Source organism: Mustela putorius, unplaced genomic scaffold, assembly GCF_011764305.1.
Source record: "Mustela putorius furo isolate JIRA1106 unplaced genomic scaffold, ASM1176430v1.1 tig00003987_pilon_pilon_pilon, whole genome shotgun sequence".
In the NCBI taxonomy this organism is placed as follows: Eukaryota; Metazoa; Chordata; class Mammalia; order Carnivora; family Mustelidae; genus Mustela; species Mustela putorius.
In genome coordinates this window covers 5,060,941-5,073,887 of record NW_025422126.1, presented here as the reverse complement: position 1 = coordinate 5,073,887, position 12,947 = coordinate 5,060,941, and the positions used below count along the sequence as shown (strand labels likewise).

At 38.9% G+C, this 12,947-nt stretch overlaps 1 protein-coding gene across 3 annotated transcripts in view; it reads right to left on the bottom strand.

Annotated features, from left to right (window-relative positions):
- PPME1 (protein phosphatase methylesterase 1) overlaps nt 1-12,947 on the bottom strand; it is a 63,641-nt gene that overhangs the window by 1,919 nt on the left and 48,775 nt on the right. For all 3 annotated transcript variants that reach the window (XM_013064303.2, XM_013064304.2, XM_004768074.3), the window contains 4 exons: nt 6,452-6,581; nt 5,329-5,373; nt 690-754; nt 6-73 (listed from right to left, as the gene is read on the bottom strand). In XM_013064303.2, coding sequence (XP_012919757.1) covers nt 6-73; nt 690-754; nt 5,329-5,373; nt 6,452-6,581 — 308 coding nt within the window. The remainder of the gene's footprint in view (nt 1-5; nt 74-689; nt 755-5,328; nt 5,374-6,451; nt 6,582-12,947) is intronic.

The window sequence follows — 12,947 nt, the reverse complement described above, 5'->3', positions numbered from 1 at the left end:
CTTACCATTGGAATCCACCGATGGGCTCTGCAAACCTGTGCCGGATCAGGAAAGTGGCAACAGCTTCGGCTACCTGGAAAAGGGAGAGAGATTCCAGGCTATATGATGTTTAGCAATGGGGATCAGCTTTGGAGGTCCTGCGGGCTTCTACTGGAAGGTTAGGCTGTATAGTGGACTCATGGATCTTAGAGGTCTGAGAAGCTGAAAGACCTGAGTCCTGGCAGGGCTAGAAGACTCCCCCACCATCCTTGCCAAATACAGCTCCAGAGAAGTCAAGAGGAATGCTGTGAGGGCTTATTTATCCCCTGACACTTACAAAGCATCTTATTCTATAGGAGTGCATATTAACTTCCAACTGTGACCGTAGTTTCAGGAGCAGTTTCTATCCTAATTTTTCCTTCTTCCACATGGCTTTTGGGCTAAGGAGAGGGGTAGAGCTTCAGATCTTAACCAGAGCACCCTGGGGTGAAACTATGGGATGCCAGTGGTTCCTCAGTCCATACAAAGAAACCCAAGACCATAGCAGCTGCCAGGAAGAGGTCTGGGGAGATGGTGGAGTTATATCTGAATAGGCGCCACAGTAGCTGCTACAGGCAACTCAGCCTGACTCAGAGGCTTGTACTATTTTCTGTGAGACAAAAGGTGACTCTCACAGCTGTCCCTTTATAGTCACAGAGCACCAGACTCACCTTGTCTGGGGCATCCTCATGGACAGCATGGCCACACTGGGGTAGGACCTGCATCTGGAACTTTCCTGGAAAGGAAACAAATCTAGGTGACCTCAGGGACTAAAACGGCCCTCTCCTTACCACCTCTGTGGTCTCAGAGGCCACTTCAGGAGTCCAGTACCTTCCTATATACTCCCGTCCTTAATAGTCTGAACCCTGTTACCAAGGTTTGAGGGAGATGGTAATATTTGCAGTTACAACCTTGTGCAAATGACTTTCCCTTCATTTTTAACTTTGGCAACTATTTAGCATGCATTTACTTTGAGCCAGCCACAGGAAGGTTCCCGTTTTCAGGGGATTTATAGTCTAGAAGGGGAACACAAAAGACAACATTTTATTTATTTATTATTTTTATTTTTTAAATTTTTATTATTTTTAAAGATTTTTTATTATTTATTTTTTATTTTATTTTTAAAATTTTATTATTTATTTTTTAAAAGATTTTATTTATTTATTTGACAGAGAGACATAGCAAGAGAGGGAACACAAGTGGGGAAGTGGGAGAGGGAGAAGCAGCCTTCCCACCAGGCAGGGAGCCTGATGCAGGGCTCGATCCCAGGACCCTGGGATCTTGACCTGAGCTGAAGGCAGACACTTAACAACCGAGCCATCCAGACATCCCAAAAGACAACATTTTAATGAAGCATGTAGTTCTTATGATAAAACTGAGGAAAGAAGGCTTTGCAATCAAATAAAGACACAGGAAAGCTTCCCACACAGAAAAAAAAAATAGTCTACACAAAGGAAAGGAGGATGAAATGATTTTTGTTCCCGGAAATAAAAAGTCTGGCACAGAACTCTTGAGAGTTAACAATGAGGCTGGAGAGGAAAGCAGGGGCCATCAAGGGTTTTGTAAGCTACGTTAAGGATTTTGAAATTTATTATTACAATAGTAAGTTACCATTTAAGTGCTCAACCAAATGCCAGACAGTACTAACCACTTTCTCCCACTGCCTTGTAGAACACTGTGGCTCACCATGAATGTGATAGCTATTGAGAGTAAAAAGAGATGACAGATCTCTAAGCAGCAGACTAAAGGAAATGGGACCCACAGCTTCCCCTAAGAGCAGACTCTCAGAGCCTGAAAGGCTCCATTTACAAAACAAGGCAGAATGCTCTGGAAGTCCTTTGGGTCATCACGTTCCAGGATTCCTAACCCAGTTACACAGTGCTTTAAGATTTTCTCAAAATACTCTTCTATCCATTTTTTAAGTTGATTCTCAAATCTACCCCATAAAATTGAACAGGATAAATACTGAATTTCTTTTCTGAGATGATGAGATTAATATCATGGTTAGTGAAGTAATTTGCCCAAGGCTGCTTATTTATTTATTTTTTTAAAGTGTTTATTTATTTGTCTCAGAGAGAGAGAGAGAGAGAGCGAGCTAGCACACAAGCAGGCAGAGTGGCAGGTAGAGGCAAAGAGAGAAGCAGGCTCCCTGCCAAGCAAGGAGCCCAATGCAGGACTGGATCCCAGGACCCTGGGATCATGACCTGAGCTGAAAGCAGCGGTTTAAACCACTGAACCACCCAGGCATCCCCCTGCTTATTTAATTAGTAGAGGACCTACGACTATTCTATTCAGTGAGGCCCAGCTCATGCCCTTCCTCTTGCAGTAGTGTGCCCCGGGGGCTCCGGCCTATTCCATCCTAGTCTCTTCTCTGATCCCTCTCTCTCTTTTTTAAAAGGTTTTATTTATTTGAGCAAGAGAGTGAGAGAGAGCATGAGAGGAAAGAAGATCAGAGGGAGAAGTAGACTCTCCGCAGAGTTGGGAGCCCGATGTGGGACTTGATCCCAGGACTCCAGGATCATGACCTGAGCCAAAGGCAGTGGCTTAACCAACTGAACCACATAGGTGCCCTCTCTTTTATCTCTTAATGTACTACGGCTAATATATTTGGATTGAAACACAGAGCAGCTTGTGCCCTGCTTGTTTTGTAAGCTTGTATTTTATGCCACTGGTGCTTGCCTTCCCAGGAGCATGACAACACTTCTGTAAGAACAGAGCCTAATATCAACAGGGACCAGCACAGGACTAGACACTGAGTAAGTGTTAGTAAGTCTTTTTTTTTTTTTTTTTAAGATTTTATTTATTTATTTGACACACAGAGATCACAGGTAGGCAGAGAGGCAGGCAGGCAGAGAGAGAGGAGGAAGCAGGCTCCCTGCAGAGCAGAGAGCCCGATGTGGGGCTCGATCCCAGGACCCTGGGACCACGACCTGAGCCGAAGGCAGAGGCTTTAACCCACTGAGCCACCCAGGCGCCCCAAGTGTTAGTTAAGTCTTAAATGGATAATTGAGTGAATGACCTGATAACACTTACAATTCCAACCACCCTGGGCTTGATGTCTAGGGATGAATTTTTTGTTTCTCTTTGGAAGAGTGGATATAAAGAATCAGAGAGAATGCACACACACTAACACTAATAACGTGCCTTGTACACATAAAATAATGACTATGGGTAATCCTCACAATTATTCTATGAAGTGGGCATATTTCCAAACCCTTCCCTCTCATCTTACAGAACATTAGGTTCAGACAGCCTAAATTATTTACCCAAGTTGCATCATGAATGAGTGCTAGGTTTCTAGGAATCCATTAACTAATTCAGCAGGTTTAAACAGTGTTGGAAAGACTGTGGTTTGGAATCTATGACAATTTGGCCATTTCCCTTTGTCTTATGGGATGTCCCTCATTCCAGCCATTTACTTTCTATATTCATGGGATGCTCTGGAAGAAAAGGTAGCCTTGGCATAAACCTTACTGGGGAAATGGCAGGGCATCTCATGAGGAATCATGAGTACTTCCTGGATATAATGAAGCCATCATTTGTCAGACTCTTACTTCACATGTATTTTCGCATTTAAACACCATGCAAATGTATTCAGATACAGCATTATTTCTCTTTTACAGATGAAGAAACTCAGGATTAAAGAAGTTCACTCAGGCCACAATTCTAGTAACTGTGACTCAAAGCCAGGACTGTTTGATTCCAAGGCTGGTGACCAACAATGGTTTCAAATGCTATTCCAGTCCAGCTCAACTGCTTTCAGATAGTCTCAGGGGCCATATCTATTCTGCCTGTCTAGCATCAAGCATAGATCTTATATAGAAAAACTGCTTAGGAAAGGTTTGCTTGAACTGAATGTAAGGAAAGATGTCTAAACTCAGAATTACCAACATAAGTGCCATAAAACTCTCACTGCCCCAGTTCATAATCTTCCTCCAGGCTTCAGATACTATGTAGTTGGAGGAATAGGGTAGGAGTGCCTGGGTCCAGAATGTAATAAATCATTCAGGAGCCTTTGAACAACTGTTGTTTAGAAATATAGCCCCCCCTTTTCTGTGGGGAGCCTGAGGACAGCTCAAAGAACAGTTTGAGACCATAAACACCCAAGTAGATATGTCCAGTAGGTTTTACATATGGGCCAGGTCTGGAGCTCAGGAGAGAGGTATGAGTTGGACATTTAGCTTTGGGAATTATAAGGGTATAAATAAAAGCCATGAGATTGCCCAGAGAGAGTAAGCAGGGGAAAAAAAGGGAGGTCAAGAACAGAATCTGTTTAAGCCTGAAACCTTGACTTGGGAGTTAGCACTTCTTCTTCCCATAACCTAAAAGATACCAATGCCTATTGATTTCATCTTTACCACACCTTTCATCCATACCAAAGCAAGAGCCTCCACAAAATTGGTCCCACAGCCTCCACTTCCATCCGGACAACACACCTGGATCTGTGCACAATATGTTACTTTTCTACTCATTATAATTCATGATCCCTGTGAAGTTGCCATCAACTTTCTCCTTTTATAGACTGAGAAAACTAAAGCTAAGGCAGGTCAAATAACTTGCCTGGGGTCATAAAATAAGTAAGAAAGAAGTACTACTCCCAACCTCAGAGTCTTTGCTTTTGCCACCTCACCATGCTGTCTTCTAAACATAGTTTACATCTTTTTGCATTCCAATCATCCTGGACATTTCTCCTTCCTAAGAATTCCAACAATGATAAAAATACTGATCAGTATTCAGAATATCTCCTACACAATAATTTATATTTATAGGGTACTTTATGGTTTATAATGAACTCTGCCAAGACAGAGCCTCATTTTAGTCCTTACAACCCTGAGATGTAGATGGGAGTTAAGTCCCATTTTTAGATGGAGGAAAAAAACTGAAGCTCAGAAAATGGAAATATTTGGGTCAGGACTGGATATTGATGTCATCAAGTATGGGGTTAACTCTAAAGCTCATGCTCTTTCCATTGCACTTCACCATCTCAGAACATTAATTTCCACATGACTCTGTCCTCAGAGAAGGACCTAGGAACGTAATTTCTTTTCTTTCTTTCTTTCTTTCTTTTTTTAAGATTTATTTACTTACTAGAGAGACAGAGAGAGTGTGCATGTGCACACATAAGCATGAGTGGGAGGAAGAGCAGAGTGAGAGACAGAGAGCCCAAGCTGATTCCCCACTAAGCATGGAGCCCAACATGGAGCTCAACCTCACGACCCTGAGATCACGAACTGAACTGAAATCACAAGTGGGACGCTTAATTGACTGAGTCACCCAGGCATCCCTGGACATAATTTCTTGATTACTTACCTTGCATTTGGCCAATAGTCAGATCCTTATCCAATCTATCAACACCTAGAACAAAACAGGAGAATCCAGAAGTAGTTTACTAGAAAAGTTTGTAGGAAACAGGTTTTGCTGTTCAAGTATGAAGTAACAATTGTTACAAAGTTGTAAACATGATGACACTCTCAATTCACATTAATCCCAATCCTAACTCCTTAAGGGTATATAGTCACCACATGAAACTTTCCAGAATGAGAGTCCCCTGCAATCTTTTTGGTCACTTAAACTGATTAATGAAAATAAGGTTTTACTTTTTAAAATTTCCATTATACTCGGAATATCTTTACACCACTCTGGAGAACTTGAACTTAACCAGGGATTGATGGCAGGCCAGAATTAAGTTACTCCAGATGGATGCTTTTGCTTAGTTAAGTTTAGGGATTTGGTGTGGGGAGGAGAGGAATACAAATGAGTGAGCATGGTACTTTATTTGGAAGCTACTACCCATGTATGAGTAGTTTTGTTTTTTGGTTTTTGTTTTTCAGATTTTATTTATTTATTTGAGAGAGAGTGAGCAAGTGACCATAGGGGAGGAGGACGGGCAGAGGCAGAGGAAGAAGCAGACTCCCTATGGTGTTTAATCCCAGGACTCCCCGATATCATGATTGGAGCTAAGGGCAGACGCTTAACTGACTGAGCCACTCAGGCGCCCCATGTGGTGAGTAGTTTTAACAAGGACCTACTCAGAAGATAATATAGCTACACTGCTATGGACTGAACTAAATCCTTCCCGTCATTCATATGCTGAAGGCCTATTCCACAATGTGACCACATTTGCAGATATGGAAATAATTAAGATTAAATGGGGTCATATGTGTAGGGTCTTCATATGACAGGATTAGTGTCCTTTTAAGAATAAACACCAGAGAGTTTGCTTTCACTCTCTCTGCTGCCACGTAAGGACACAGTGAGAGGGCAGTTGTCTGCAAGCCAGTAAGAAAGCTCCCACCAGAACTTGACTGTGCCGATACCCTGCTCTCAGACGTCCAGCCTCCAGAACTGTGAGAAAATGAATTTGTTGTTTAAGCACCCAATTTATAATATTTTGTTATGGCAGCCTGGCTAATACACACACATGCACACTTACCAGCCAAGAGCAGCAATTTAGGAATAGGACAACTAAGGAAGAGATTGGATAAGCCTCGGAACCAGCCATCCCAGTATTTTTCTGTTTTTGCCAGTTCAATCCTCCAAGTATATGGATGGTCTTTCTTGGTCTGGAGGAAAAGAGCAAGTTCTGAGTCTCTGAGGGCAACCCTTGGAGGAATAGGACAAAAACTAGGTCCCTAGGAAAAGGAAAGGGAAGGAAACTAGCACTTACTAAGGTGCTACTAGGTCCCAGACATTTTCATATTCACTTAATCATTGAAACAGCTTTGTGATACAGGTTATTGTTGCAATTTCCATGTTTAGATAACTAGAAGTTTACTTTTTACTTCTATTAATTTCAGTGAACTTTGAACTTTCTTAAGATCACAAAGCCAGTAAATCTTAATTTCAGTGAACTTTGAACTTTCTTAAGATCACAAAGCCAGTAAATCGTAAGAGACTTAGTTTCTCTTATATCCATTTGACAAAAAGAATATATCCATCAAAAGGATAATTACAAAAAGCACAGTACAGTATAAAAAAATATACATACTTATGATATAATATTAAAAGAAAGAATAATATTAAAAGAAAGAAGAGTATAACATGCCATCCACGCAAGGATTACTACTGGATAAATGTGGTACACATAGGGAAAGAACTGGAAGGGAAAACTGAAAATACGTTGATTTGTTGGCAGAGCATTTTTTCTTATGTTCTGATAATGGTATGTTCCTGCAATAGTAATCTGAAAAAGGAAATCTGGCACAAATATTACAAAATGTATTTGTTAAATCCCTATATATACTAGACAGGCACAGAGTATGTACTCATCAAATACAAGATGAACAAATAAATGATTCTCTATAGTTTTCTGCATCACTGAAAATTTTAAATATTATAACTGAAATAAATAATTGGGATCCTGCAGTAGCCACAATATGAAAATCTGGAAGTGAACATGAGATAGCAACATATTGTGTTAGAGAGCACTGGATGGATGTCCATACTAGCCCAAGTGATCTACAGATCCTTATCATAACAATCCTTATCAAAATCCAAATGACATTCTTGCAAAATAGAAAAATTCATAAAAAATTCATATAGAATCTCAAGGGACACCAAATAGCAAAACAATTTTTTTTAAAAGAATAAAATTGGAAGACACATGCTTCTAATTTCAAAACATATTATAAAGCTACAGTAATCAAAACAGTATGGTACTGTTATAAAGACAGAGACCAATGGAATACACAAGAGAACCCAGAAATAAACAACAAGGGTCCAAGATGACTCAATGGAGAAATAACAGTCTTTTCAGCAAATGGTGTTGGAAAAACTGGATATCCACATGCAAAGAATGAAGCTGGACAATACACAAATTTAACTCAAATGGGTTAAAGACCTAATTATATTAAGACCCAAAACTGTAAAACTTCTAGAAGATAACAGAGGAAAGCATCATATAGCTTTTCATGACATTGAATTTGACAATGATTTTTTTGGCTATGACACCAAAAGAAAAGGCAACAAAAGCAAAAATAGATAAATGGACTACACTAAACATAAAAACTTCTGTGCCTCAAAGAACACAATCAACAGAGTGACAAGACGTTGTACAGAATGGGAGAAAATATCTGCAAATCATATCTATGATAAGGGGTTAATATTCAGAATATATAAAGAATTCCTACTATTCAGTAACAAAAAAATGAAACGACCTGATTAAAAAATGGGCAATGGACATGAGGAGACATTTCTCCAAAGAGGATATACAAATGGCCAATAAGTACATGAAAAGAAACTCAACAACACTATTAGGGAAATGCAAATCAAAACCACAATGAGATATCACTTTATACCCATTAGGATGGCTATTTTCAAAAAAGACAAAATAACAAGCATTGGCAAAGATGTGGAGAAATTAGAACACTTGGGGCACTGTAGGTGGGATTACACAATGATATAATCACTATGAAGACAGCATGGCAGTTATTCAAAAATTAAAAGTAAAACTATCATATGATCCAGCAATCTTATTTCTGGGTATACAGCCAGAAGTGAAAGCAGGGTCTTGAGGAGGAGATATTTGCAGACCCATGTTCATGAGCATCATTATTCACAACAGTCAAGAGAAGTAAGCAGTATCTATCGATGGATGAATGGATAAACAAAATGTGCTATATACATATTATTTAGCCTTAAAGAAGGAAATCCTGTCACATGCTACAACAGAGAGGAAACTTGAGACATTGTGTTAACTAAAATAAACCAGTCACAAAAAGACAAACACTGGTTCTACTTCTATGAGGTATCTAATGTAGTGGAATTCATAGAAAGTAAAATGGCAGGAATGGGAGGAAAGGGAAATTGTTTAATGAGTACAGAGTTTTAGATTGAAATGAAAAAGCTCTGGAGATGTTTTACCACAATACAAACGATACTTAACTATACACTTAAAAATGAGTAAGGTGGTAAATTTTGTTATGTGTTTTTTACCAAAATAAAAAAAAAAGAAAAAGAAAGAAAAAGATCACTGGACGGATATTCAGGAAACTTGCATCTTCCCAGTCTCAATAAACAATGCATGTGCAACACAATTAACAAGCCACTTCTAGTAGATTCCACTATCAGAGACAGGAAGACCCTCCTAAATGTACACTGTACTTCATAAGCAAATGACTAATTTAAGGTAAGGGAACTTCCAAGGATAATAATATTACAAAAAGAAATTTTAAAAGAGGAGTTCACGTCTTAAAAAATGTAAAAACGAAGAAAAAAAAGCCTGGATAGAATTAGAGTTGCTCCTGTATTTACGGTGATAATACTATATCCTTTCTCTGGAGAGCTGGATCATGAAGTTAATTTAGTTTAGATCCCTTCCTCTGACAAATGGTAATAAAACAGAACAATGTAAGAAACAAAACAGATGAATATGGGGGAAAGAAAGAGAGGCAAACCATAAAATACTCTTAACTATAGAGAACAAACAGGGTTGCTGGAGGGATGGGTCAAATGGATGAAAGAGATTAAGGAGGACACCTGTGATGAGCATGGGGTATTGTTTATAAGTGACAAATCACTAAATTCTACCCCTGGAACTAGTATTACACTGTATGTTAACTGAAATTTAGATAAAAACTTGAAAAAAGAAAACTAAACAACAACAACAGATCAAGGTAATGAGATCTAACTGTTGGATAGGAGAAGCAGAAAGCTAGCTACCAATCATCCTGAGATGTTCATGTGGGTAGGATATGGTTCTCCACACAAGGGCATCAACCACAGGCTTTGCACTATTCCCAACACCTCACTTGAAAAACATTTAAAAAGATAGGTTTCGTCCAGAGAGGGAGACAAACCTTAAGAAACTCTCGGTCTCAGGAAACAAACTGAGGGTTGCTGGAGTGGAGGGGGTGGGAGGGATGGGGTGGCTGGGTAATGGACACTGGGGAGGGTCTGTGCTATGGTGAGTGCTGTGAATTGTGTAAGACTGATGATTCACAGACCTGTACCCCTGAAACAAATCATACATTCTATGTTAATAGGAAAATGAAATAAGATAAAAAATAAAAAGACAGGTTTTTGTGTTAGTCAGACTTGATTTAATGCAAATTCCAGCTCCATCGTCAGCTAATAAACTGTGGATCCCTTGGGAAAGTTACCTAACTTCTTTAAGCCTGTTTTCTTAGTTATAAGGAGCACAACATAAAATCTCAAAGGATTATTGTAAGGATGAACTAAAGATATTCACATACGTAAAACAATAGGAACATGGTCTGGCACATAAAAGTAAAAACCAAAATAAAAATCTTTTTTTTTAAAGATTTTATTTATTTGACAGAGAGAGAGACATTGAGAGAGGAACAGAAGCGGAGGAGTAGGAGAGGGAGAAACAGGCTTCCAGCTGAGCAGGAAGCCTGATGTGGGGCCCAATCCCAGGACCTTGGTATCATGACCTGAGCCGAAGGCAGATGTTTAACGACTGAGCCACCCAGCTGCCTGCCAAAATAAAAATCTTAAGAATACAGGATTTCTATAATCTTGAAAAAGAAGAGCAAAGCTGGAGGACTTACACTTCCTGATTTCAAAACTTGCTATGAAGCAACAATAATGTAGACAGTGGCACTTGCATAATGATAAGACATATTTTGGCAAAACAGAATTGAAAGTCCAGAGATAAACTCTGGCATTTATGGTCATTTGATTTCCAAAAAGGAATACAAGATAATTAAATGGGAAAGTGGGGTTTTAGCAACAAATGGTCTTGGGACAGCTGGACATCCACATGCAAAAGAATGAAGTTACATCTCCTACCCTCGTACTATACACAAAAATTAACTCAAAATGGATCATAGACCTAAATATAAGAGCTAAAACTAGAAACTAAAACTAGAAACCTAAATATAAGAGCTAAAACTAGAAAATATTTGCAACGAGGGACTTGTATCTAGAATATACAAGAATTCTTATAATTCAGAAATAAAAAGATAAAACACCCTCTTGCAAAATGGGCACAGTATCTGAATATATATTTCTCCAGAGAAGAAATGGGCAAGAAGCCCATGAAAAGATGTTCAACGTTAACAGTCATCAGGAAAATGTAAATCAAAACCACAATGAGATACCACTTCATACCCATTAGGATATAATCAAATCAAATCATTAGGATATAATAAAAAAGAGAGACAATATTACAAATGCTAACAAAGTTGCAGAAAAATGGAACACTCAAGACACTGGTAGTGGGAATATAAAATGTTACAGGCACTTTGGAAAATAGTCTGGCTATTTCTCAAATGATTAAACACAGAAATAGCATCCAGCAATCCACTGGTTGGTGCATACCCAAGAAAAATAAAAACCTATGCCCACACAGAAACTTGTACACAAATGTTTGGACAAGCAATATTCATAACAGACAAAAAGTGAAAACAATCCAAATGTCCAATGACTGATTAATGGATAAAAAAAAGTGGTTTATCCATACAAAGGAATATTACTCAGCCACAAATAGGAATAAAGCACTGATACATGGTATAATAAGGATGAACCTTGAAAACATTATGGTAAGGTAAAAGAAACCAGCCACAGGACTGTATATTCATTTATATTAAATGTCCAGATTAGGCAATTCTACAGAGACGGGAAGATTAGTGGATGCCTAGGGCTGACGTTGGGGAGAAATGGGAGTGACTGCAAACAGGTACAGCATTTTTTTTTTAAGATTTTATTTATTTATTTGAGAGAGAGGCAGTGAGAGAGAGCATGAGCGAGGAGAAGGTCAGAGAGAGTAGCAGACTCCCTGTGGAGCGGGGAGCCCAATGCGGGACTCGATCCCGGGACTCCAGGATCATGACCTGAGCTGAAGGCAGTTGTCCAACCAACTGAGCCACCCAGGCATCCCCAGGTACAGCATTTTTTAAAAAAAAAAAGTGATGTAAATGTCCTTTTTTTTTTTTTTTAAAGTTTTATTTATTTGACAGAGAGATAGAAGGCACAAGTAGGAAGAGGGGCAGGCAGAGCGAGAGGGAGAAGCAGGCTCTCTCCACCAAGCAGGAAGCTCGATGCAGGGCTCAATCCCAGGACCTTGGGATGATGACCTGAGCTGAAAGCAGCCACTTAACCGACTGAGCCACCCAGGAGCCCCGACGTATATGTTCTAAAATAAGATTGTTATGATGGTTACACAAGTCTGTGAATCTACTAACAACCAGTGAATTGTATACTTTGGATGAGTTACCTTTCAATAAAGCAGTTTTAAAAAAGGATATTTATGCATAAAGGAATACCTCCTGGACAACTGAAGTTTATTCCCTTAAGGACCAAAGATTAAAGTTTCCCTCTTCTTTTCTGTATTTTAATCATATTGTATTAGACATCACCCCTCACTGCCAATGTGTATCTTGTCTTTTTTTTTTTTTTTTAATCTTGTCTTTTTTTACACGGCGAAATGGATGCAACAGAACTCTTGTGTATGTCTCAGGATCATTTCAAACACCACTTTTCATATTAGTTAAAACACAGAAATCCCCTAAGGGCTAATGGGCTCTACGTGGCTCCTGGCTACCATGCTTTAGAAGCTGTGACTGTTCTTGTTGTTGTAGTTGTTAAGTTTAATTTATATTATTAATATTTTCTGTCATTTTAGTTATTTTTTTTTACTGAGATATAATCACCATATAACACTGTGTTGGTTTAAGGTGTACAATGTGTTGACTTGACACATTTATATACTGCGATATGCAACACCATAGTGATTGCTAATACCTCTATCATACCACAGAATTATAAATTCTTTTGTACTAGAATAATTAAGACCTAGTCTCTTAGCAACATTGAAGTTTATAATACGGTATTGTTGCCTATAATTATTATGCTGTGCATTAGATCTCCAGGATCTGTTTATCTACTAGTTATAAGAAGTAGTTTGTGTTGTTTGGGGTTTATGTCCTTCCTCAAGGGCAGACTGTTTTAGCTGTACGCCTTATTGC